The 26,638-nt window shown below is 34.4% G+C and overlaps 1 protein-coding gene across 3 annotated transcripts in view; it reads right to left on the bottom strand.

The window, feature by feature from the left end:
- STRN3 (striatin 3) overlaps window positions 1–26,638 on the bottom strand; it is a 68,559-nt gene that overhangs the window by 16,773 nt on the left and 25,148 nt on the right. Inside the window, exons 3-10 of one of the 3 annotated variants that reach the window (XM_072863535.1) lie at window positions 24,832–24,905; window positions 23,276–23,357; window positions 22,795–22,974; window positions 22,184–22,316; window positions 20,382–20,523; window positions 13,800–13,910; window positions 8,929–9,069; window positions 3,094–3,227 (exon numbers count right to left, since the gene is read on the bottom strand). In XM_072863535.1, coding sequence (XP_072719636.1) covers window positions 3,094–3,227; window positions 8,929–9,069; window positions 13,800–13,910; window positions 20,382–20,523; window positions 22,184–22,316; window positions 22,795–22,974; window positions 23,276–23,357; window positions 24,832–24,905 — 997 coding nt within the window. The remainder of the gene's footprint in view (window positions 1–3,093; window positions 3,228–8,928; window positions 9,070–13,799; window positions 13,911–20,381; window positions 20,524–22,183; window positions 22,317–22,794; window positions 22,975–23,275; window positions 23,358–24,831; window positions 24,906–26,638) is intronic. The other 2 variants (XM_072863536.1, XM_072863537.1) reach the window with 2 other exon arrangements.

A 26,638-nucleotide genomic window follows, 5' to 3' on the forward strand; every position in this document is an offset into this window, starting at 1 on the left:
ATCTTCATCTACAGGATCACCGACACCTTCAAACCTTCAACAAATTTGTGAGGTTCTGCCTTCTGCTGAAAATTCCTTATTAGCTCAGGCAGTATTTCACACTTGTGTATTCATCACCTCTATTCTCTGCTTTAAGTTTCCCAAGAGCAAAGGCAACTCCAAGTTCTATTCTGCATTGCTCTTTGCACAATAAAAACCTGTATTGTCAGGTTTGTCACAAGTACCACAGATTCTCCTGAAACAGTTTCATCAGTTGGTGTCAATTATATTATTTGTTGTAATGCTCCCAGAGCTTGTCTTGGCTCACCTGTAAATACTTCTCCTTCTTGGAATAAGCAAAATGGCTACATACTGTTTTATGAAGACACTGTACTTCACAAAAGAGAATAATATATTGCAAAGTCACAATGTTGCAGTCAAGCATGACATTTTCCTCAAAACCAATCTTGCTTCTGAAAGTCTCTCACAGGCCATCCTCTACAGACCAACTCTCCCTACACGACTAGAGTTCTTGAAGGAGACACCACAAATTCCTCCCTTTACATCAAAGACATTCTTGCAAACTCTTTAGCACAGAAAGAAATATGGCATATATTTGCCATTATGGCATCAGAACATATTAATGATTGCATTATTTTGATCTAAGACACTTCTAGCTCAGCATCAGCCTCTGACAGTAGCTAAAAACAACCAAAAATGCCTAAGAAAAAGTACAAGAATAGTGATGACGTTTCTCACTGTTCTTCCAGACTGCTATTATTTCAGCCCAGGAACTTCTTGTTCCTTTTATGTTTATAGTAATTCTCAATGGAGACCTACCTGGCAAACAACAGATAATAATGATCTATAATAGAGATATAGAGCATTCTTCTGCTACTGGAGTTGTACAGATACTGGAATTTATACTATTAATTGTGATTGATAATCATTCTCATGGCATTAGAAATAGCCAACCAAGAATGGAGCCATGCAAAATACAATATTACAGACCAACCCTAAGGGTCACCATACTAATTAGTCCATTCATTAATTGTCCAGCGTACAGGCTGACTCGGGATTTTGGTGGGCAGAAGAGGAAAGAAGGGTGCTTAAGAAATATTTTAGATTTTTAAAAGATAAAAGAATCAGAAAATTCTGTGGTAACAAACATGTGCCTGAAGAGCCAAATGTTGTCATGTAACCTTTATAAATTTAATGACAGGCAAGTGTGACCCACCAGACCTCGACACTCCAAAGTTCTGAACTCGGAAATAGGACAGACATAGAATGCAATGCAACTGCAAAAAGCAATTTGTGATCTAATCTCACAACTGTAGCTGCCTCACTACTGAAAGTCTATCATTTAGTTTTTTGATGCCTCATATTTACTGTCTGTAAAAATGGGAATAACACTTAAAGAAAATAAAATAATCAACTGACAAGTTCAGAAGCTTGATTTAAGATTCTAAACTGCTTTAAAATATATATTTTTCCTCATGAAAGTTTGCATTAAACCAAACTTCTCTTAATTCTTTGATGAAGATACAGACAGGAGCATTTAGAAGTTATTCAACCAAGTAAATACAGCACTACGTAAAACAAACCCCCAAACTATTCAACTTCATAATTCCCAGGGGAATTTACTACTAGTTAGGAGTAGAAGTTAGGAACATCCCAGTCTGGATGTTTCAAATTTAAACGGCCTTAAAGCATTTGCAGTTGAAGCTTTTGAAAAAAACCTTGTCTTTGAAGTCCACTTGTTCATAGATTTCATTGAAACTTTAAAAAAAGAGTGATAATTTTCTAAACAATTGTACATGACCCTCAAGTCAGACACATTTTACATGTGATTACACAAGAGATTTAGCTAGACAGAAGGCAAAATCCTGAGAAAGTTAAGATGCAAAGAGCTGAAACTGAACTCTGATATTAAGTTGCTGGATTTCCCAGAAGTGTTATGTCATTTGAAATGAAACAGACAACCTGAACATTAATCTTTACTGTGAACAGGACAACACATCATACAAATTCAGAAAGTACTCCAAATATTTAAAAAAGCTCTTTCATTTATTCTTATACAGTCCAGTAATAGAAGGATGGATAATTAGCATTTTCATTTGTTATTCAGGAAATAGCACTATGTAACGTAACACCCTGCAATAATGGAGAAATGCAAGTATTAGCTCTTACTTCATTACCGCAATTAATAATCCTACCAGTTAGAAATACTGAAGGAAAACTACGATTAAAAAAAGGTGTGTAGTCACACACAAGTATTTTCAGACCCTGTAAAAAGCTATAAACAATTTATTTCTTCACTTTGCAGATTCTAAGATTTTAATAAAATCCCTAGTAATGGTTTCCAGTACAAACACCATGTATGAAAAGTTATGGAAACAAAGAGATAGGTACCTTACCAACAACAATAATTAAAAAAAACCAAACCAAAACAAAAAATCCCCAAAAACCAACCCCAAAACAACCACAACCCAAAACCACAAGACACTTTAAATACAATACAATACATAAGACTTACCTGAACACTTCCCTAACCAGCCATCAAATGTTACTAGCCAATGAAAAATTAATGTAACACTACTGGTAGTAGCTTAATGAATATGGTCAAAGGAATGTCATAACACTCTGGATTATAATAAAAATACACCCTAAAAGCTTACATCTGAAATATACTACTATATATATTCTATACTGTTAACTACATAAACACACAGGGGAGAGCAAAGAAGTTATTATCAATATTTGTTTTATGCCATGTCTTCTCAATACTCCATATCAGTGTATAATTGCCTTTTTTGTTCAAACAAATTCATGTTAAGACGTCAGTCTGTATTTTATGTCATAACACATTCCCTCAGTGACAAAATCTGAATTAAATTACCTCAGTAGAAAACAAACAAGTCATCTCACTTAATTTTAATTACCCAAATTACTTAGTCCACTCACAAGGTGCTCCCTCCTCCTCCCAAATAATAGTTTTTGCTAATGAAACCTCTGTTCTCTGCATCTGTAATGTTCAGGGTGGGGGAGAGGGGACCCAACTACTGCTGATTAAATTAAACTGTATAAAGAATTTTAAAATAAAATTGCACTTACATCATAACTATAGTCTGCATCATTTGTTACTGTCAAGTCTGCAAGGTCTCCAAGGCCCAGTACACTTAACAACACATCATCAGAACCCATAATAAATGACTTGCCTCCTCCAGGTGGAAACGTTATTGGCTCAGCTACAAAGAACAAAACAGTTTCTTTAAGTCTCAGTGTAATAATTCAAACTGATGAAAAACTGCATTATTCATCACTTAAAAGCAAAGCAGAGTTTAAAACTGAACTTGTATGTACTACATACTGCCCCAACTAAAAAAAAAAAAGAGCATGACGACACGCACACATGTGCAAACACACACATACATATTAAATAAACAATTCTTATATCATGCTTTGTCATTTGATTTCAACTTACTTTACAGAGGTGTTCAATACTACTGACAAGTGACTTGACTGACATTACTTTACATTGAAGTATCAAATGTATGTCCCAGGTCTCCAAATTCTCAGCTAAATATTTCATTCACTACACCATGCTATCTGCCTTCTATCCATTTGCAAATAAGTCTCTGTACTTTATACTAGTCAAATATCTCTACTTGCATGTGTAAGGACCTCTTTACCTCTCAGGCTAAAGGCCTCCTGCAAAACATCTCTTCTACTTTGATTTTTTTCAGATTATTAAAAAAGGAAAACACCTCTTATTCATGAATTCCCTCTCTTTCTCAGCATGATTTTGGATTCTAATTTAAAATACACTCAACTGATATTTATCTTAGCTAGCTGTGCCTTCCCCAAATTAAAATTTAACATTTCTGTTAATTATAATTTAGAATGAATACAAATTATATAGAACCATTCATTCTCAATTCACATCTGAAAAATAAAGTTTCAAATAGCCACCTGTATTCTTTACACTCTTCAACAATTCTGTGTATCTCCTTCTACCCACCAATATCAATGTAGCAGTAAGGAATAGGAATAAAGGCTTAAACATTGTAATACTGTAGCACGTTTTAGAAGCTGCTTTTACTTATCAGTATTCCCTTCCATGCAAAAATTGGGACACTTGTTAGGTAGAGTACTTAAACTTTAGCTATGTGTGAACTTAGCTAAGTGCAAACATCTGCAAAATACGTTAAATCTATTTGACATATTTAAAAATTAAACTTGCTTGACTGTTGGATTTCACCAATTTGGCAGTGTTATGGTCTCACTCTAATGCCACCCCTTGTTTCTAATCCTCTCAGAAAAACCTTGAAACTCAGAGAAAATGAAGCTTCTAGATCTGAAAAACATCCATATACTGGTTTTTGTCTTACAAAAATAGTTCCAAACAAGAGGACTAATAATCAACACATTCCTGTTTTGAACATGCATCTTTATTATTCTGTATCAGCACTATCTGAATGGTAACCTAGTTATGTTCCACTCCAGCTGAAGAAAAGTAACTAAGACCAGGTGTAAAGTTATAAATGTCTGGCATCATTGCTATGGCTACGCAAAGAGCCATCCCAGATACATCAAAAAAATAACTTCTCAAGAATAAAACAAGTTCTAATGCTTGAGAACTACCGTACTATTAAAAAATGTAATATTAGCACAGGCAACACAACTGTATGTGAGAATCTAAGAATATAATCTATGTAACATTAAAGACTGCTGTTCCTACAATTGCATAAAAAGAGCAAATAGTATGTAACTATGCATAACTACCTCTTTTAAAAACATTCACAATCTATACAAAGGTCTTGACTCATCAGAATGCTACATTAACAGCCCAAAATAGCTTACCATGCCCTTACATGGATAAGCTTTCCATTAATATTTTACTAAAACTCTCAATTTGACAATCTATTCCAAACCACTCATATTTCAGAAAAGCCATATTCCTAGAAAACACCTAATTATTTTCCATGTTCCCACCTATTTTCCTTATTATTGGGTTTTGGGCTTTTTTGGGGGGGTGAGGGTGTATCCAGTTATCCATGCTTATTAGATGAGATCAGAATTTCTAAGGATTGATTTCTTAGTGAAAGTGTCTGAGATGAATATAAAAGGAGATACAAACAATACTTTATATGAAGCAAGAAATAAAGTAACATCACAAAAAATTCTCTGGGCGAACCTAAATTGTGAAATCCTCAAATGAATAACAATTAGCCCCTCAATTACTTCAGAAACCAAGCTTTTCCTGGTTCTTTTCTGACAGAAAGAGAGTGGGATGAAAAAAAAAAAATAAAGGCTACAAAAGAAAGAGAGGGGGTTTGGGGGGTTTTGTTGTTGTTCGGTTAGTTTTGTGGCTGTATTTTTTTTTTCCCTTTTCTTTTTATCTTCCACAGAAAGACTCCAATACCTTTATTTGGAATTTCCAAGACTGGCTTGCCTCTACTGTCTTGACAAGGTCTCAGCCTCCCAAATACAAGTATCCATTTACAAGTCAAACCTCCCAAGTCCTTATAGAACAGAGCTGCTGATCACTGGGGAAAGGAGGCAATATGCTCATTTTAAACTCGAGGACACTTTCCATCCCTGTTGTGATGCTGTGACTCCTATTTGATCTTTAAGACAGGCCTACAAGGTTTAAATAAGCCCCTGAACTTGTCATGCTAATTCTTTGTGAAATTAATGTCATCTGTCCTTAACAGATCAACTTTCATATGCTTTATACTAAAAATGAAGCACTACCACAGAAAAACACTACCACTTTTAGAGTCTATATTATAAATTTATCAAGCTTTATTTGCATCAGAGGTGAATATCCCTTTAAAGCTTCAAAATTAATGCTGTCTGAAATTTAGAAGCATATTTCTCAATACTAAAGTTGCCAATATGTATAATATGCTGTATAACTACATTGTAAATTATTTGCATATTTTATTATTGTAAAATAAGACATATTCAAAGATGTTTACAAATGGTCACAAGCTGTTTTTATAAAAATAAAAGGCAGAAAAGTAATATAATGAAAGATACGTGATGTTATAGCTACTAAAAATAAAGACCCACAACTCCACATACCAAATAACACTGCATCAATAGATATCTGCAACTGATAAAGTTAAATAAATTACTTATTGAATGCTTTTCATCTTTAAAAAAAATCCAAGTATTTTTCTAACACACACAATATTATCTTCCTAGCATAATATATATGTTTAACTGAGTTTGCAATCTATAAATATCAAGTAAAAATGTAAGTGATTGTACAAGTTTCTTTGAAGGTGAAACTAGGTGAAAAAAATGCAATTATTAAATATTTGCTTGGCCAATCTTAACCAGCACTTCTTACCCCCAAGTTCTTGGCATCATACATAATTAAGTCAAAATCAAGTAGTAATATTTGTACACACTGAAGCTGCTTTAATCTCTAATCAAATATGTATGTTCATATATGCTGCTGTTGTCTACTATACGACAGGGACATCTTAATCTTGTTTCCCAGAAAGTTAATACATGGTACACCAAAAGCAGCAGTTAATGCCCAAGCAATTAGCTGTTACTGCTATTTTTTTGTCAATCTATAGATTGACACCCCCACAATCTACAGATATTAGAGAAGAAAAACCACACGTGAAGATAATAATTCTCTGTACAATACATTGAATGGAGAGTGATGCTGCAGCTGATTTTGTTTCTGAAAGCCATGCAGTACAGTGAAATGGAACCCCCAATTTCTTTATGACCAAAACTATAAAGTGTAATTATGGCATAACAATTTTCTCATCATATTTTACCAGGCACTTGAGAGTGGGGAAAAAAAAAAAGACCCAAACCAAAAAACACACCTTTAGAGGTATAAAATATATATTCCCAGCCAATTAGAACCATAGTTTACTTTCCTCCCTGAACCCCCTCCTCCCCTCTAGAAAAAAAAAAAGAAAAAAGTGAGCTTAATAACACTTTGTTCTCTGTATGAAAACAAAATTATCATCAACCACTGTCTCAGAACTGTAACACTTCAGAGTGTAGCATAAACCTTACGTACACAAGAACATTATGGCTTGGTAACGTTCATCAGCATAGGCTAGTGTGTCCCAGCAAGAAAGCCTAAATTTGTCTGCAAAAAACTTAGCTTTTAAAACACAGCTGAATAAATAATTGAGCAAAATCTGCATTTTATGATAATGAAGTATTCGGCCTTGTTAACAGAAGACAGACCTAGAAGGAATTCAAAAGACAACACTAAGCTTGTTTGCTTGCAGCTTTGCACCATGCGGTACAGACAAAAAACTTAAAAAGTCACATAGTATTCAGGATCGAATTTCTGATCAAACAGCAAAATTTACACTAATATTCAAGTTTAAAAGTTATGCAGAAACCACAATTAGCAGATACGATGGTAGAGATATTCATACTACTACTCTTAATGAATAAAGCCCAAACTACACTGATAAGCTGAAAACATATGAACACATTAAATAGCATGAAAATATAATTCTGAAAGCACAGTTTATTTGAAAATAGTCTGGACAATCTTTATTTGAAGTGTAGCACAGTGTTTGTGCTACAGGAACCAGGCAATAAAAATCAGTCCCTATCTAATTCAAATTTAGCATCTATTTCTTCAGAAATATTGTTTTGTCCAATATTATTTTAGATGTAAAGTCTGTAAAAGAAACAGCTATATGGCCTGTCCTTAACAATTAACATCTGTGTTCCTTTCCATAACATGTATGGCCTAAGAAAAATAGCCTAAGACAGACTGAGGGAACTGTAACTGTAGGGTCACATGCCCTTAATACCCTAACAAGGCTAAAAGGCAGCCTAAAGCATGTGAATACTAAATTTAAATACAACCTAAACGTACGTCCACAAGTTTTAGCAAGTGGAACTTCACCAGTAGGTTTTTCAATTGCACTCCACAGGTAAATTTGATACTGGTTCATCTTTAAGTCGTAAATAAAAACAAAGATTAAAAGGAAGGCAGTAAAAGAGAAGGGGAAGACAAACACTTTTGTAAAATAATAGTTTGGGAGAGCAACAAAAAGCCTCTCTGCAAAATTTCTGTTTTTCTGCTTGCCTGGTGACAGGCATTTGTGGGGGCAGGGGTGAAGGAAGAATAGGAGAACCAACAGATTTTCAGGATCGGTAATAACGCAAATGCTTTCCACTTCTGGTATAGCTGATACCATGCCAGGGCTTATGGGCAAAGATCATCATAAAGGAGCCAAATCTGAATTCAGCTGAGTATTTTGAATGAATATGTTCTGAGTAGAGGACAGAATTTACATAATGGTATTCTAATCTCAAAGTTAATACAAGGAAAATCATTCCTTTAAAACAAAGAACTTAAAACTGAATACAAGATTTTGGACTATTTCGATAATAGTTTGCCACTAGCTTCCATTGCCTAAAATAATCCTGAAATTGAAACCAATACTTTGTAAAGAAATAAATAGTGTCTTTGTACACTTGTGTACATAGACCAAGAGAATTTTTAAAAAGAGAATATTAAACTTGAGGAAGAGAGACAAATTAGTCTCATAACTTAAAAAAACACTTTTAAATTTCACTTTAAAATGCAAACTGTGGATCAAATGTTAATACTCACCTTTTTCTCCTCAATCAGAACACCCTATTTGTAAACGGTTTTGCTAACAGGGGGGGTCCGCAAACAGGGATTTAATAGTGAATAGTTTCAGAACACACTGCTGTACATGAAGTTGTTTAAAAATACTTATGAAATAATGGTGAGTTACGATAAGCCACAGGAACTCAAGCCATATTATCATAAAACCATTTGGGAAGAACTGCAAATAAAATAATAATGTGGCAATCTGCAATTGCATTAAGCTTTATAGAGGGGACAGTAAATTACAGCGTGTGCTTTCTAAAAGAAATCTCCTGAAATATAATAAGTAGCTGAATTTTTTGTACCTTCCTCTGCTCTTGCACCTTCATGATCAGTCATTCTAGAAGAGGGTGACCTAGATTGATTAATGATTCCTGAAGGGATGTGGGGTATCTCATCATCGCCCAGATCAGCTATCATGTCGTGAAGTTTTGTCCTGTTGACTCCTGTAAATTAACGTCAGCAGCAAAGATTCATTTGATTGCTACCGCTTCACTTGACTGAAGTCTAAAAATCCATTAAACTAATTAAACAAGAATAATTACTGATGGGACCTCCTTAAAATAAATACAATGCTTTGCTTTTGTCTTTGTATATTAATAAAATTGATCTTTTGGAAATCAAAAGGAGGAGTTAATACATCAAATCTGAAAACTACATGCAGACAGTTTTAATTCACTAAATCAAAGAATAACTCCTTTGTGTTCTGTAGATCTATTCTACAATTTCCTGTGGGAGAGAAAAAAAATCATCTTACAGCCCTACTGAGAAGTCAAGCCAAATATTAAAAGAACATTAACTATTAAACAAAATACATACGAATTAAACATTTGCTAATATTACACACTTTAACTATACTGAACAATTTAACACTGAAAAACAGAGTGCAAATAAAAAATAAGCTTAATAATGAAGGAAAAAGTACAGACAACTCATAATGGGGGTGCAACGAACAATTAACTTTCCCTGCTTTTGAATGGTATTTAAATTGTATGAAGTGTTTATTAAACACAAGAGCAAGAATGCTTCCACCACTGTATGAAACTGCAGATGTATATTATCCTTATTATACAAGCATGCCTCTAGAAACAAAGCATATTGAATTATATGTGCATTCATGATGTAGATGCTAGCAAACAAGAATAGTATGTTATAATAGTAATTTATTAATTTTTAAATTAATAAATTAATTCCTGCTTCCACCTTACATGTCAAAAAGTCAAGCTTCAATCATAAAGTGAAATTTCAGTGACAAAATCTCTTTAAAGAAAATGATCCACAATGATGTAAAACATAACCAGCTTTTAATCAATAAAAGAGTCCTTCCTGGGACTGCAGGCAGCTATACTGTAGAACATTTAAAATAAAAATCCCACCACCTCGCCCCCAAAGACTATGCTTTTAAACTTCCTAAAATATAAGTGTTTACTACCTTTAAAAGGGCATATTAGAACTTCAATAATTTCCAAATATGTCCATTTTTTAGTAAAGTAAGCATTAGGAAACATTTTCTTATACTCTGAGGTGGCATGTACCACTTCTATTAAAAGGAAATTGAAATTAAAGCAAGCCTTCATTCTCAAAAAAGTAAAAGGTAAACACTATAATTACGGATGACTTATCAAAAGCAGAACTATTCATTTAAACAGTTAAAACACTAAAACACACTCTTTTAAATAATATCTGATCATTTCAACTTTTAGATCTTACTGACCAAAACCGGTTAAAATTGATGCGTTCAAAAAAAGTATCCATCAATAATTGAATTCTCTGGAGAAAATGGAGAATTCTCTGGAGAGAGGGATGAAAATGAAAAACATGTCTGGAAGTAGAATCATAGCAAAAGTATACCACACATACCCCAAGAGGGATGCTATATAACTATTCTCATTAATACTTGTAAAACATTTTCATTTTGCCAAATAATACAGAACACCCTATAGTTTTTTTTTTTGTGCTTCTGACATTTTTCTTTCTTTCTTTTACGGAACACTTAGTATTCCAATTAAATCTACAAAGGCTGCTACTCAGAAGTTGTTTGAGAATAAAAATGGCTTCCAAAAGTTTCCCTTACGCAACAGAACAGATTTCTTGAGTGGTTAAGCTTCATTTCACTCTCATGTAGAAGTGAGTCTAGAAACCTGTGATCTCAGCTAATGAAGTGAGTGTAAAATAATAAAAATGAGGAGTGTCTCTCTTGCACCAACGCTTTTTTTTCCTAATAGCTACTAGACTGATAGGATTTCATTTCAAAGGTACAATAGTACAAATACAAAGGTATAAAAAAGAGTAATTACTACATTATGAAAACGTATATGCTGACAGAAAATGACATATATTAAGGTGTTCCACCCAAAAGAAAACATACAAATGCAGACTACAGAAGTATCAAAATAGACTCAAATCTACTTCTGTTTACTTATCTCTACATTCGGAATGAAAGTAACCATACCTGGGCCAGGGCTATGAAGACCCTGTTATGAAGACAATAAATGCAGATTATGGTAGTTACCAGATGCATACCCCAAAAAAGAACCTGTTACAATGTCTGCCCCATTATGCTGTCCTCAAAGTATTGCAAGAGGTGATAGTCAATGCACGTTTATTTGATCGTTATGATGATATATATAGTGCCATGCATATAAATACTGATACTACTCAAAATAAATTCTGATAAAATTCCAGCAATATGCTGACAAGCAAAGCAAGAGATGAATATTCAGAATGAAGTTCATGAATGATCAGACATGAGAAGCAGGAATAAAGAAGGCCTTCAACACTATTTTCAGTCTCACAATGTTAAAAAAGCTGAGGAAAAAAGCCTATGAATCAAATAAACAGAATTTTAACAAACCTGTCCAACCTCAAATGTGTATTTTTACTGTGTGTGGAGTTATCTCAATTAGCTCAGTGATTTAGAGGCCAATTTTCAATCAGAAACCACCATCACGAACATGATGCAAGTGCAGAATGCCACAAACCACCCTGTGAGACTATCTATATGAGCTCAGGGTTTCCCAAAGGAGAATTTAAACTTAAAACCCAAAAGTCTGAACGGTGACTTACGTGACCTCACAGCATTGTGATACACAGTTGTCTCCTAAATATTCTCTTATGTGAACATAAGCAGGTTTCAAAATTACATTAGATGAAGAAAATACTCCTTTATGTTTTGATAGTGGAACACACATTGTCAAAAGACAATATATGTCAAGTAATAATTGATGGCCAACATGTCACCCCATTCATGGTACAAAACTTAATGTTATACCTTTTGCAGCAACTGCAGGAAAGCTGATAGGAAGGCAAGTTTTGATAATAACGTTGCAAAGTTAAATTTTGCAAGCAGACATTTCAGATAGAATAATTACTATTTATTTTAAATGATGGTCACAACCAATTTAATCAGCAATGCAGATCATTAAAATGCCAGTTTTTGACAAAGTAGTTATTTTTGATGGGTGAGAATTATGCTCCTCTTCTGGAAATATTAAGATTTACAGAGGGAAAACCAAAAAGATGATAGAAATTCTTGGCTGCTGTGCAGCCAAGGAAGCAACAAGTGCAGGAAAGATAAATCCTTTCCAGACAAGCCAAAATAACGCCACTAAAACAAATTTGGAGGCCTGAGAAGAGTTTTTCATAAAATGTATAATCCCAGAACAACACTACTTGTCCCTGTTTTACAGCTGTTTACCTTGCACAAGCCAGAAAGTAGAAACTAACCAGTGTGGTGGGTGTGGAAAGATTAGAATCGAAACAAAAGTACGGTTTCAAGAACTTTCTGTATGCGATAACCTAAAGGCACAATTTTTGAGAGAGAAATATAAAAATCCCCTAAATAATTACTTTATTTTTTCCCCAGAATTCAAAACATTTGCTGTTCTTTTGCAGCCACTGTGCTTCCAAAAGTCCAAAATGTGAAGTTTAATGAGAAAATTTCAAATAAAAGAACTCCATTTTAGTACTAAAAGGAAGTTTCTAACCCTACAAAATACTTCATGTGAATTGGGTGTCAACTGCTGATTTACACGTTAAGTCAGGATATCCATTAGCGTGTAAGTTCTAATCAAACCGAAGACTACGTAAAAAATCTTTACTTCAAAGATTGTATATTTGTATGCGTGTGTACATGCGACTCATGCAAAATTGCTGAAAAAACAATCAACATGCGCTAACTGAATTTTAATTTGTTAGATGTTACAAAGTAAATTCAAATCCTAATAATCACAGAATTATTAATGAAGTGTTATATTTTTATATTATTTAATTTAGTACGTTTTCACACAATTTTTCAAATCAAGGAAAAATGCTTTTTACTAACTATTGCCAGAAACTGTTATAATATACTATATAGCTAGACAGATATAAAAATAGATAATATATGTATTTCAAAATAAAAACACTGCAATCAAGGGAGCTTCTCTAGAGTGACATTGATTTAATAACACTTTGTCCACTAAGAGCTTGGTATAGCTGATGACCTAAGTTACAAAAGACTTTATACTAGGTAATTCAATATTGAAGTTTGGTTTAACTTATAGTTCAAAGAGGTCAACTGGTCTGAAAACTCTTTAAGAGTAAAGAGGTGTCAACCAAAATATGGTAACTGCACAGAAAATGAAGGGCACCATAAAATAAAGATTATATCCTAAACAAAGCCACAAAAAAGTTCGTATTTTCATTACAGGTATTTTTTTATTCTCATTGCCTTCGATTGTAAGAATAATTACAAGCCCACAGATAGCAATTACAGCTTGATTCAAGCTCATGTTAAGAAACAAAAAACCCAAAAACCCCACCCACAACAGTACCATAGTATTATACTTTAAGAAGCAGATAAAGTTTAAATTTTTCAGAAAACCTCTCAAGAGTAGGAGTATCCTCAAAATACCAGTTATTCATTATTTTTACACTCACATTTCAAAGCATTTAACTCTCTTTACCTATTTAACCTTAAATTTTTATGTGTTTTCAACATTTCTCATCTAGGAAATGGCTGTCAAGGTTTTGACATATCCACATTCAGCAGGTAGAAAGTTAAAGTTGGTTGCCCCCGTTACAGAAAATGATGCTTAATGAAAAAAACAGAAACAGAACTTGTGAGAAAAAAAATGTCTTCTATATAGATAGGCAAAAAAAGCGTTGCATTACAAGATTCAGAATCTGCACTTACTCTTTACCCCTTTCTTCCCCTTTCGTTCCTTCTTGTACTGTTCCTTCAGTTTACTTATTAGCCCCTGGTCTACATCCCAAACCTCAGCAGTTGGGGACAGGTCATCTTTGTCTACATGCAGCATATTATTAAAAGAAAAAAAATCAGCAATTGGCAATGCAAGCTGTTGGCGATTTACTATCATAGCTGTATAAGAGCATTAATAAAAGTTCTTAATAAATCTTTACTTTAAAGGTGCAGTCTCAGTTTTAAGTTTACAAAATACTAAGTCTCATTTCATAGTTTTCTAAGGCACTGTATAATATCAGTTACATATTTTAAAATTGTATGTTAATTTGTTACTAAGGAGCAAACAAATTAAGCTTCGTAAGTAACAGTTTATGTTAGATACTTCAAAATACACAAAAATTCATTGGTGTTCAGAAACAATTACTGCATCTTTAGAAAGACAGTGTTAAGAAATTATTCAGCCAGTGTTGAATAAGCAAATAAAAGTATTCATGCTCTACCACTCATGAAAATGCAAGCTAAGTCAGTGGCAGTTTATTCATGAAGACCACCATGCATCCTCTCGCATTCATTCTACATGCACAAGAAAGAAACCTTGGTCCTACATATAACCAGAGAAACAAGTCTATAAACACAGCTTTTTACATAAAGATGAAGAAAAGTAATTCACATAGGTGAATAAATTGACATCCCACTGCATTCCAGCAACTAAATTATAATTAGCAGAAATACAACATTCCACAGTAGTTTCAGAAGACATGCCTTTTTCTGTTTGACAAATAGTGCAGAGTTAAGTATTCTCCAAGAAAAGTCGAGTCTCCACTTTTCTAAACTATCTATCAAATATTTCTGGAAACAGATAATTAGTAAAAGGATAAACTTGTTTCTAAGACAAGCTAAATGTAACATTTGCAGAAGGACTTCTGCTAAAAGGCAAGCAGGCAGCAACCAAACTTGGTTTGTGTACCAGTTAAGCTTATGCTCACAAATTCTTTAGACATAAAGTAATAAAACTAAGTTCCTCAGTTCCCAACTTCCAATCATACCTATGATAGCAGTGTTTTCATAAAACAGCAATTTTTGAAGTTATAACCGTCACAGTCATAAAAGCGCACAAGAGGAGCCATACACAGCAAAGACAAAGAAACATGCATTTAGGATGCAAACCAGTAGGAGTTATTCCAAGTACATCTTTCATGGCAAAACACGACAACAAATTAGAAGATATCCTAGGATACTGATGCATCTACCAAAAGGCCATCATTCAAATAGGGCCTCTTGATCAAAGAGGTGGAATATAGAAAGAGCAAGGGCGGCAAAGGCATGAAACAGGAAGCATAACGGTAAAGTCCTGAGCTGTCCACAAAGAACTGTGGAGAGGGGAACGGAACAATGATATCCTACACCAAACTGCAGCTACAACTACCAAACTGCAAACACAAAGACCTCAATCTTTATGATCGCGGGGCCAAAACTTTGACAGAGAAGAATAGTGATTACTCAGGAAATACAAGAGGCACAGCAAGATAAGTCAGAGGATATGCCCAACCAAAAGAGGAAGGAAATTTGGAAAAACAGCAAAAAAACCCCTAAAACCCAATGAAAGGATAGTTAGTCAGTTAAGAACAAATTAAAATTTAAAAAAAAAATCTAAAGCACCATTAATAAAAGGAAAATAATCAGCTAGGTTGCAGAATTGCAGAAAAGGATTCGGGAATTAAACTGAACCAGAAGCTGAACATATGTAACACTGTTGTTAAAAAAAAAAAAGCCACAAGAAAACTGTCAGTCTGGTATGTTTTAAAAGGTGTGGTGTATTAAACCAGGAGTAGTCCACATAATTCAGCGGTGGTGATGACAAAATTGAAGTAACATGTCCAGCCTATGTTCTACACTAGAAGTTTCGAAAATGTCTGTAGATTGCAAAACAAACAGGGCATTTAGATATCAAGACAAAGAATTTGAAGGAACTGGGCTCATTCAGTCAACAGAAAACAGGAAAAACGTAAGCCTGCAAACATAAATACTCAAGAACAATGCTACCAGCTGCTGAAATGTAGGTTGTAAATAGAAAACTAGATAAAGCACTAACTCTGATTAATCAGAGAGGCTGTGAAATGAATTTCAATGAAAATTTTTAGGAAAACCCAGCAGTGTTTCTCTCAGGTATGCCTAGATATACTTAGCTCTTTCAGATCAGAGCCATGTAACTAGAAGACCCCCGTAATTCCCCCCTAGTAGTGAACTTCCTCAAATTGCTTGCAGTGTTTATAACCCACACTAAACTGACATCAGGACAGTGCAGAGGATCCAGGATGTCCACAAGCCAGTACCATTTAGTGGAGAAAGGTTTGTTGGTTTGTTTTGTTTTGTTTGTTTGTTTTAAATTTAAAAGATGACCCAAGAGACTCTGAATTCCAGTCACACTCTGCCACACAGAATTCTGGGCACGGTCAGTCATTCTCTGACTCATGGTCCATCTGTAAACAGAACTTTTGTGTTTCATGGAGAGGAGAAATTCAGTGATGAACACGTAGTTAGTCATCGAAATCATAAGCAGAATAAAAAGACTACATAATACGTAATATCTGTAATATGTAACAATATAAAATAATATGTATTTATTCCTGTTTGCTTAAGCAAACAGAAGTTCTATATGCATCTTTTTCTTGATGACACCATATCACCACAAGGCATTTATAAATTTTCAATCTAAAAACATGCATTAATTTTTGAATGTGCTGCATACTTTATTTATTTAACACTGTTTGAATTTGCTGATCTTTCACTATTTTGAAGATAAGCTGTTCCTAAGTAAAACATGTCACATGACAGGACACTTCAAATCATAAGGAGCAATGGTTTTAAACTAAGGGAGGGCAGATTTAGACTGGATTTAAGAAAGAAATTTTTTACAACAAGGGTGGTGAGGCACTGGAACAGGTTGCCCAGAGAGGTAGTGGAGGCCCCATCCCTGGAAACATTCAAGGTCAGGTTGGATGGGGCTCTGAGCAACCTGATCTAGTTGAAGATGTCCCTGCTCTTGCAGGGGGGTTGGACTAGATGACCTGTAAAGGTCCCTGTCAATCCAAAGCATTCTATGATTCTATAATGTCTGAAAATTGTCGTTTGGATGAGGTGCTTAGGGACATGGTGTAGTGGTGGACTTGGTAGTGTTAGGTTTACGGCTGGACATGATGATCTTAAAGGTCTTTTCCAACCTATACGATTCTGTGATTCTGTGAAAATAATTTAAGACTCAAAGTATATTAAATGAGGCACTTACAAAAAAAGGAATGTGTTCATAAAAAGCCGTATTATAGGAAGGAAAAAAAAGGCAACTCAAACTTCCACACTTGGTGGCTGGTTTGCAGAAGTCTCCTATAGCAAAAATGTAACTATCAAATTTGGCGATTAAATATTTTAGCATATCTGAAGTTAGACCTACAGGTAATACTTTGACGATTAATCACAGAATTGTATAGGTTGGAAAAGACCTTTAAGATCATCAAGTCCAACCGTAAACCTAACACTACCAAGTCCACCACTACACCATGTCCCTAAGCACCTCATCCAAACGTCTTTTAAATACTTCCAGGGATGGTGACTCAACCACTTCCCTGGCAGCCTGTTCCAATGCTTGATAACCCTTTCAGTGAAGTAAAATTTCCTAATATCCAGTCTAAACTTCCCCTGGTGCAACTTGAGGCCGTCTCCTCTTGTCCTATTACTTGTTACCTGGGAGAAGAGACCGACCCCCACCTCGCTACAACCTCCTTTCAGGTAGTTGTAGAGAGCGATAAGGTCTCCCCTGAGCCTCCTTTTCTCCAGGCTGAACAACCCCAGTTTCCTCAGCTGCTCCTCATAAGACTTCTGCTCCAGACCCTTCACCAGCTTCGTTGCCCTTCTTTGGACATGCTCCAGCACCTCAATGTCTCTCTTGTAGTGAGGGGCCCACTTTTAAGTATTGAAAGTAATACTAAAGCAAGAGTAGGCATTAGGTTTAGAGCCTAAACATCAGAAGTTTGGTTTCCAGATACTAAATAAAAGCGTTATAAAGAAATACACATGTACACATTTATGTTTTTTCAGAGAGCCTAAATCTTTGCAAGAGTAAGAAGTGATAGAAGGACATCAACGACAGGAAAACTAAAACAGGAAGGAAAAAAGCTGAGAAGAAAACAGAACGGAGCAACCATTTACATTACAAAGAAAAATATGAATTATATCTGAAATGTTAAAGTTTATGGTTGATGCAATTATTTAGAAAGTAATGGCAAGTATTCATTTAAATGAAATTGCCTATCAAAAATAAATAAATAAATGGACAGACCTGGAGATTTCAAGTAATAACAGTTTCACAGAGTTAAAATAACATGACAGGCTAAAAAAAATTGGTTTAGGCAATATAGTATTTTATTTTAGAAGGTATTTAAGTGGGACAATATTTGAAATGTTACTTTTGATAGGTAATAAAGAAGCATTGACTTCAAATATTTCAAATTTACACACTGATCTTTAAAAAAGTGACACTTCACTCCAAGACCTGATAGACTGTATCCTTAAACATCCATTTTAGGAAAGAACAGCTGTACTAAAATCAGTGACATACTATGAAAAAAGCATTGCTACTACAGTTGGAAGTATGTCTTCTGACTTATTTAAATAGTAAATTAGTACAAAATATACAACAAACTTACGGATATTGTCTTCATATGGCAAAACTCAGAACACTCACTTTTTAAGATGAAAGTAGGTTTATGTTTATTTCCTCCACCCCACCTCCTTGCCTCAGACAGGAGCATTTTGGTAACAATGGAATTACTGCAGTAAACCAGTTGTCACAAAAAAGCGGTCACAAGTGAGTACAAACTCCCAAAATGCTCTGCCTCACTTTTGCTATGGCTTCACTTCAACTGTAATAAAAGACACTCAAACTGTTCTCTGAAAAGCGTGGTGGGTCAATTTGATTTTTGAAATACATTTTTAAGTTTTATTGTATTTTATTTTTAAGTTTCGGACAGCAACTGAACTGCTCGAAAACAAGTTTGAAAAAATTTAACTGGCAAAGTCAGCACTGCAAATAAATCAGAATCCCCCCATTCTGGGTAACTACCTGAGAAGACGACAGAGCTATAACACACCAGAAAGTAATCTTGGAAAGCAATGACTTGGAATTTCAATGGACAAGCTAGATCAGTAAGTTTCAGCAGTCTGCTGTGAAAAAATGGATAAATCTTTGCCTGCACGGATCTTATCAAGCTATCTTTCCTTCTGTATACAATAGGGGTAAGACTGATGATAGAACCAGAACTGCATCACTATACATTTGAAGGCATGTTGCAAACAAAGTCAAAACCTTGGCTTCAGGGCCTATGAGATGTCTTATACCAAGAGATTTGCCTGTTTGGCTAAATAAAAAGATGACCAAGAAACTAATCAAATAACATCGCCTTCAAAGGGGAACACCACCAAGCAACTAAAATGTTTCTAAAAATAGACAGATATTACCAAAACTAAAAGGTAACAGTTTGTCCAGCTCCATCTTCCAACTAGAAATAAGACTGAGTTTTAAAAATAAAGGTGACTAACCCTTTGATACTAATTTCCAGGAAGGAATGCTTTCTAATCCTTGGTACCTTCAAAATCAAGACTGGATGACTTTCCTGGAAGATATGCCAGTATTTTGATTTCTGTGGATCTTTATATTCTGTTTGCTCACCAAGGTGTTTATCTGAGTATAACAGATTCGTTGTCTCAATGACACAAAATGGTCAAGCAAGATGATCTAGTAGCACTTTTTGGCCTTAAAATGAAAGACTTACAGTATGCAACCACAAAATTGCTTGTACCACAGTTCAGAAACTAAGATGGTTAATTTCCCGTTTCAAGGCAGATGTGAATTACTTGGTTCATTATTCTTTTTCCTACCCAAATTCTCTCCCTCTTTCAATTTCTTCTTTTGAAACATGTAGGCTCCAGGAGTTTGACTTAGCACATTTTGTTTCACATCAAATTAGTCACCTACTTAGTTTTATTATCGACTCTAAAATTAAAATAAGTAAAAAAAAGTTGGGCCAGTAAAAAAGTATTTTTTGATTCTACTAATGCAAGCCACATTAGCAATAACATGTAAAATCTCAGCCAGAAAAACTAAATATACTAATTGTCTATTTTTACAAGTACACCAAAGAAATTAATTTAATTTGAGCACAAAAAGTTTAAAGCTCCTGATCAGAAACAAACAGAAAAAAAAAAAAACTGATTTGAAAGCAAATTTAATTCAAGTATAAAAGCATTCAGAATCCTAGCCTTTCTTATTCAAAAAAGAAAATATTATGCTCTTTTAGTTTTGGAATCAAAACCCAAAACAAATGTAACTATGTATTTGTGGCAACTACAACAGCATATATATATGAAAGTTTCTGCATCCAATACACTATTATCTAAGCATCAGCATTGCATCATCACAATCATCCACACATCCACACCATCTTAGCAGGTATTGCAACTCTTATGTACTATCATGAATAAGTATTCCTTTATTTCTAAATGCTTTTGTTAGCATCTTACCCCACTCTGTTCCATCTCCTGAACTTCGAGCTTCTCCAGCTCCCTCACCATCTTCAGCTGTCACTAAAAAATCAAATTCTTTCAAAGCTTCTTCAGTATCAGGGTCATCTGTAAGGTCAGCAGCTAAACCTTCATTACCAATCTGCAAGCAGATAAACATTTTTCTGCATTTGAATCATGAAGTTTTTCCTACTCAAATATTTAGGTTACAATTGATACAGATTACTCTCACTGAGTACATGGTTGCAGGGGAAAACATTTTTCAACATGAAAAGCAGAAAAAGACACTTAGATATAGTCAGATCTAGAGCTGCTTACATAAAAAAAAAGAGCGAGCAGCGCAGTCCAGTGATCATTAGGAAATAAAGAGAATACTGACATTAGGTTTAGCAACAAAAACAATCCCATACATCCCAGTCTTAATTTTTTATTTAAAACACATCAATTGGAAAATTTTGTTGATTTTCTTGCAATATCAATAGCTCTGCAGAGAAGTTTTACAAACAAACCATGTTTTCTACTGGTCCAGAAGCCTTTTTTCCCTTTTGCTTTCCAGTTCTATTTCAGTGTTAAGCATAAGCTTGGAAAATATGGTGTTTTCAGAAAAGTGTCTTTTTACTAGTTCTACCACACCTTCACCTTAAACAAAACAAACCCCCTACCGAGGCATCAGTGAAAAATCTTCTTTCATTCTGCAGCTGAAGAAAATTTCCACACGGGGTTATGCTATGTTTCTATGACTTGCACAATATTCTTAAACTTTTGCATAAAGAGACAATTTTTACAAAGATAACTATAAATGATCCTTCTACTTTCTATAAAAAACAAGCTTTGTCAAGAGTCAAAAAAAGAGTGTAATATCTTCGTATGTGCTTGGAGATTTACTTATTAAATAATCTTTTTATCAGACTATCTAGTGCCTTAGAACAAAAAAGATTCAACCGATTGCTTGGTTAATCTATTTACCAGAAGTACAAGTTAATACCAAAGGTATGGTGGAAAACCCTTCCTGACAAGTCAAGTTGGGAGATTAAGACTTGCGTCAAGCTGAGCTAATGCTGCTAGCTATTTAAGAAAATTCAATGCAGCCAGAGGGGCCAGCATGCTACAGAATACTCTACTGAGGAAAAAGTAATAAAACTGTCAGTACACCGCTCATAAATCAACCACTTTACATAAAGAAATCCCAATGACAGGAAGACTCTTCCAGTACAGGAGAAAAAGAACTAAAAAGGAACAGTCAATATAGTCTATGCTACCTAGAAAGCTGCTCACAGAATGGAAAACTAAAGCAGAAAATAAAACAGAACAAAACTTAATTGAACCTTAAACAGAAGGTTACTGGAAACAAGTCTCTGCTAGGCTCTTAATATATTTAGTAAAAAGCTGCCTAAAAGGAAGTATTAAAAACATACTTGGCATGGAACTGTTGGTTTTTTTTTTTCCCCATTACATAATTTAGTTTCTTCTAAGGAATTGTCCCTACCTTCTCCAAAATTCAGAAAGGATGCCAATTGTATTGTGCTAAATTAGCCTCAAAGGGATTCAAAGTACGCAGAGAAGCTGAGATGGCCAAATCAGTTCTCTTTCAGCAATTAATTCACATTAGCAAACACATTTTTAAGTTTTCAAGGTAATATTAAACCACCAAATTTTTCAATAACGCATCTACTTATAATCCATTCAGATAATGAAGGTACAAACATCTTAGCACTACACATAATTATCTGGGAAAAAAAGATTTCCCTTTTCAAAGGGAATTTCAGATCTCTATTAAAAAAAAATTAAAAAAGGTCTTATACTTTGTGTTTCTTATTTATCCGGTGCTTTTCTTTTCCTTCTGTAATATCTTCTATCATGTCACTCTCTTCTTCTTCATCACTATCATCTGCGTTTTCTAAGAAGTTAAATGTTTCGAGAACATCACCAGAATTCCTACATAAATAAAAACATTAACAGAGAATCCGTTTTACTTGCTGAAGAGATTTTAGAAGATTAATCAGATTAAATGTAATTGCTACCTAACAGCTTAAGAGCTTTAAAATTAGCAAAACAACAAGAAATGGTTATGAAGAAGTTTCTATAGCTGCCCAGTTCCTTATTATAAAAGCACCATTCAACAGAATCTTTGCTTAAAACAACTCCAAAGTGCTTATATGACATAAATTCAGCTTCAATACACTGTATATGTTCCTGTATAATATATATGTATAATATACATATATATGTAATATAGATACATATGTTCCTATGTACAATCAATTTCAGTTAAGTTCATAATCATTTGTAGTCAGCTGCACTCACAGGTGTTCAGAGACTCTAGAGTTGAAAGTTCAATGTGAACTGACCAGTACATATCAATGACTAAGTAAAACATACTTAAACTTTATGCATTTCTTATCTTTTCACTTACCTTTTGATCTCCTGTCCCTTTTGTTTTGATGAAGGAGATTCACCCCCATTGAGGATTTGTTCTAAGTTCTTTGTCTCTACTGAACCATTTGGTTCTGAATTGGAGAGCCCAAGCAAAGACCTTACCCGCTGGGAGCGTACATCCAATATTGTATCTGTATAACCTACTTCCTGAAGATACCTAGATGCATTAAGAGAAGAAAGAAAGGGGAAAGCATATTTGAGGGAAAAGGAAAGAAATTAGTATTGACTGTTAAAAACTAATGGCACTATTATATAATTTATGGAAAATAAGCTTCATCGCTATCCATCTCATGGAAAACCTTACTCTATACTTCTTAAAGCTCAAGACTACAGTGTCCTGAAACATGAACCACCATTTGTGCACCTCAATTACTCTGTTTCATAGAATAAACATATATACAGCTCCTCATACTTCAGGGAGAAGTTTGAATACACCAATATTCAACAATGTTACTTACTGTCTTAGTAACTGTCTGCCTTGCTTCCAGGTCAATTGGCTATTTTGAGGTACTGCGGGAACCTCCGTATCTTTGGTTTCTTCTGAAAGATACAGTGTCATTGTTGGGTGGGTTTTTTTGTTCTGGTTTTGTTTGGTGTTTTTTTTTTTTAAAGATCTATTTACTTTTTACAAGACACCAATAAAACTAAAAGCAAATCTTAAAAAAAGCTTTAAATTAGATGCAGTCTTATGCACTGTTTTTTAATTTAAAAATATTTTTTTCTAATTCTTTACTGAAGCATCAAGCAACTAATTTAACAGAACAGAATCAGTTAAAAAATCCTGACCTCTTACATGCAGAAAGGGAACTAGAAAAAATATTTAACTTGTACACAAAAGAAAACCTTGCCCTGATCAGCGGGAGTGTTACTGCTAAGAAAACAGGCTATAACTCTTTCACAAAGCAGAGATGCTTAGAAAGCAACATGGAAAATATAGTTAAAATAAGAGAAGCAATGACATATATCAACATTTGGAGAAAACAAACATGTCAAGTTTAACACAAATTCCATCGATTTACTATCAACAATTAAAATCTAGACCCACTGCACTTCTATTATGGCAGAGACTATAAAACATGTTACAAACTAATAGTTTAAGGATTTTAACATCTAACTTATATTGCTTTTAAACACATATGAAAAATGCCATCAAGCAAGAAATACGAATAATGATCTCTAGTTTCAACTGGGTATAAAGGACCCAAGATGTGTCACTTCTAAAGCAGAAAAGAAACAAGCAAACCCCCCAAAAGGGGGGGGAAAATACAAATATGTAGACCACAATTTTAAGGCACATTACACAAATACAGGCCAACAGTGCAACTTCCCAAAGACCTATATTTCAAGAGAAACCACATGCAATTCTGCTTATTAAATAGTCCAATGTTGTTACAAAAAAACCCTTTCCTCTATCTGCAATATTGTGAAGAGCAAAACTGTTATGATCAACTTTATAACTACGTTACAAAATCAGATGCATCCCAGAGTACCAATAACGATAGCCTAATTTTTCTCTTAGGACTTTTTTCCTTGATTTAAGATAAAAACAGAAGCTCAACAACATTTTTTCCAGGCCAATGCAGTACAATTTTTTTTCTCATTCTTTAAAAACTAGCATCCTATTAAAGCACCAAAACCCAACAGTATTTCCTATGTTTATTCTGCACTTACGCTTTCCTTCTGGATGGATAGCACTATGGCAAAAAAATATTAAATCCTTCAAGAAGGGGTATTATAAGAAATAATGAGAAGCAGCAGCTAAATAAGGAATTGTGGAACTCTATTTAAAGCTTTCTTCGACATTCAGAGCTCTTTCAAAAAAGGAAAGGTCAATTAATTTTGATTTTCTGGCTAAACAACATCTACCCAATACCAAACCCTTCCTAAACACCTTCTCTATCACACACCTAAGGGGGGTGGGAGGAAGAGTGAAAGCTGCAGTAAATTGAACAGAGCAAGTCTAGAACAGTGTATAAACACATTATACTAAAACAGGCTATTGTAAAAAAGTTACCTGATTCAAAAGTTGGCATTTTCAAGTCACCTTGGTTCAATTCTGTGCCATATTTTAATTTATGATATTTTGCCCTGAAAAAGTATGCAAATGTTTAACAAATTAGCATACAATGCTTTTATCAACTCAAAACATTCTACTATTCCCATTTAAAACAACCATACTAACACAATACAATTTATCCAAATAAAACTGTTGCGATAATTATTGCACGATACAATTATTTCTAGTCTTTCAAGAACAGAGTTTTGAGATAAGCTTCTTACAATTATTCACCATTATCAAATAACTTAAAGATGAGAGTTTAGTATGTTTTCCAAGAATGTGGTTTTTTTCCATGTGTGTCAGTTACTAAGAGAACCTTTCAAAAACCAGTAGGTTCAACTATTTAGCAGAGATTATTTTTTCAGTTGTAGCACTGTAATAGCTAAGTCAATCGTACTACAATGAATGAACCTCACATTTGGGATTCCTGCCTATTTGCCACCTTTAATTTGCACTTCAATTTCTCCCCTGCTCTGTCTTTGCTTACGATAGAGATCTTTCCCTCTGAGGAACCATGTTACAGTGCTAGATTCCCTCATCACATGTATTCTCTTAATGATTTTCTCTTCCTCATTGACTGGAGGTTTAGCTTCCAATTCCTGCTCACTCCACCTATGCGAACATGCCTCACTCCTTCCCATCTCCTGATCTCTGATACCCTAACCTCTCCTTATCCATCACTTTTTAAAAAAATCGGTCTTGGTGATACTATTTCCATGCAGGTATGCATGAGCCTTCGAAATCTCATTCTCTACCCAAGCTGCGCATCAAAATGCCTTCAGCTCCCTTTACCTCCAGGAATATCACATGAACTACCTACACCTATATCCTGGAATTCTCTGACTTTATCCTAGACCTTCCACAATTTGACTTTTGCCTCACAGATCCTCTGCAAAAATACTCAATCTCAGGGAAAAGAGCTCTAGATGTTCTGCAGTAGGGCCAAGGTGAAAGATCTCTGGAAAAAAGTTAGCAGCCACATTTTAAAGAAGTCTCTATAAAATACAGCTGTCTTCATAATTCTAAATTAAACATTTGACCAAAGTTTTCAGAGTAACTGAACCATATCTAGCTTCCACCAATTTTAAAGACTACTCTCAAATATGAAACTTCGAGAACAGACACATAATGGAACACATGCTGGACAAGACCAAGGCTTTCCAACAAATTTTCTTCTCAAATGACTGAGCCACTGCCGCAAGTTTTTCCAAATAGAAGGTAAAAGTTAATCTCAAATGCTGCCTGATATATTTGATGGTATAGAAGATTTTCTTCTGAATTATGGAAGTTTCTGCTAAAATTGCAATTAGGAAGTCTCATTAACAAACTGTCAGTAGATGGCACTATTGACCCTTTATAGCAAGATAAAATCCTGCATTTCATAGCAATTACATTGTAACTAAAAAACTGTATGGCTCCTGAAGGCTAGGTATTTGTGTGACCTGAATCTAATCGACTGTCAATTAAATAGAATTATAATTTTTTAAATTATTTGTGAATACGTTTATATTTCATCCATGCACTAGTAAGACTCTGTACCCTAAGTGTTCTCTTTAAACTGAGAGACAAAGCTTTGTTCCACATTGTAATAGGGCAGTGTTCCACCAAGCTTCCCAGGTAAAGTGTGCATATTATGATTTATATGCCCTATAAAGTACTGTACATTTGGGAGGGGGGGGAAACACCACCACACCCCCCCAAAAAAAAAAAACCCAACACCACCACAAAACAAAAAAACCAATAAAAATGAAAATAATTATGA

This window comes from Ciconia boyciana, chromosome 6, assembly GCF_034638445.1.
Source record: "Ciconia boyciana chromosome 6, ASM3463844v1, whole genome shotgun sequence".
NCBI classification, from domain to species: domain Eukaryota; kingdom Metazoa; phylum Chordata; class Aves; order Ciconiiformes; family Ciconiidae; genus Ciconia; species Ciconia boyciana.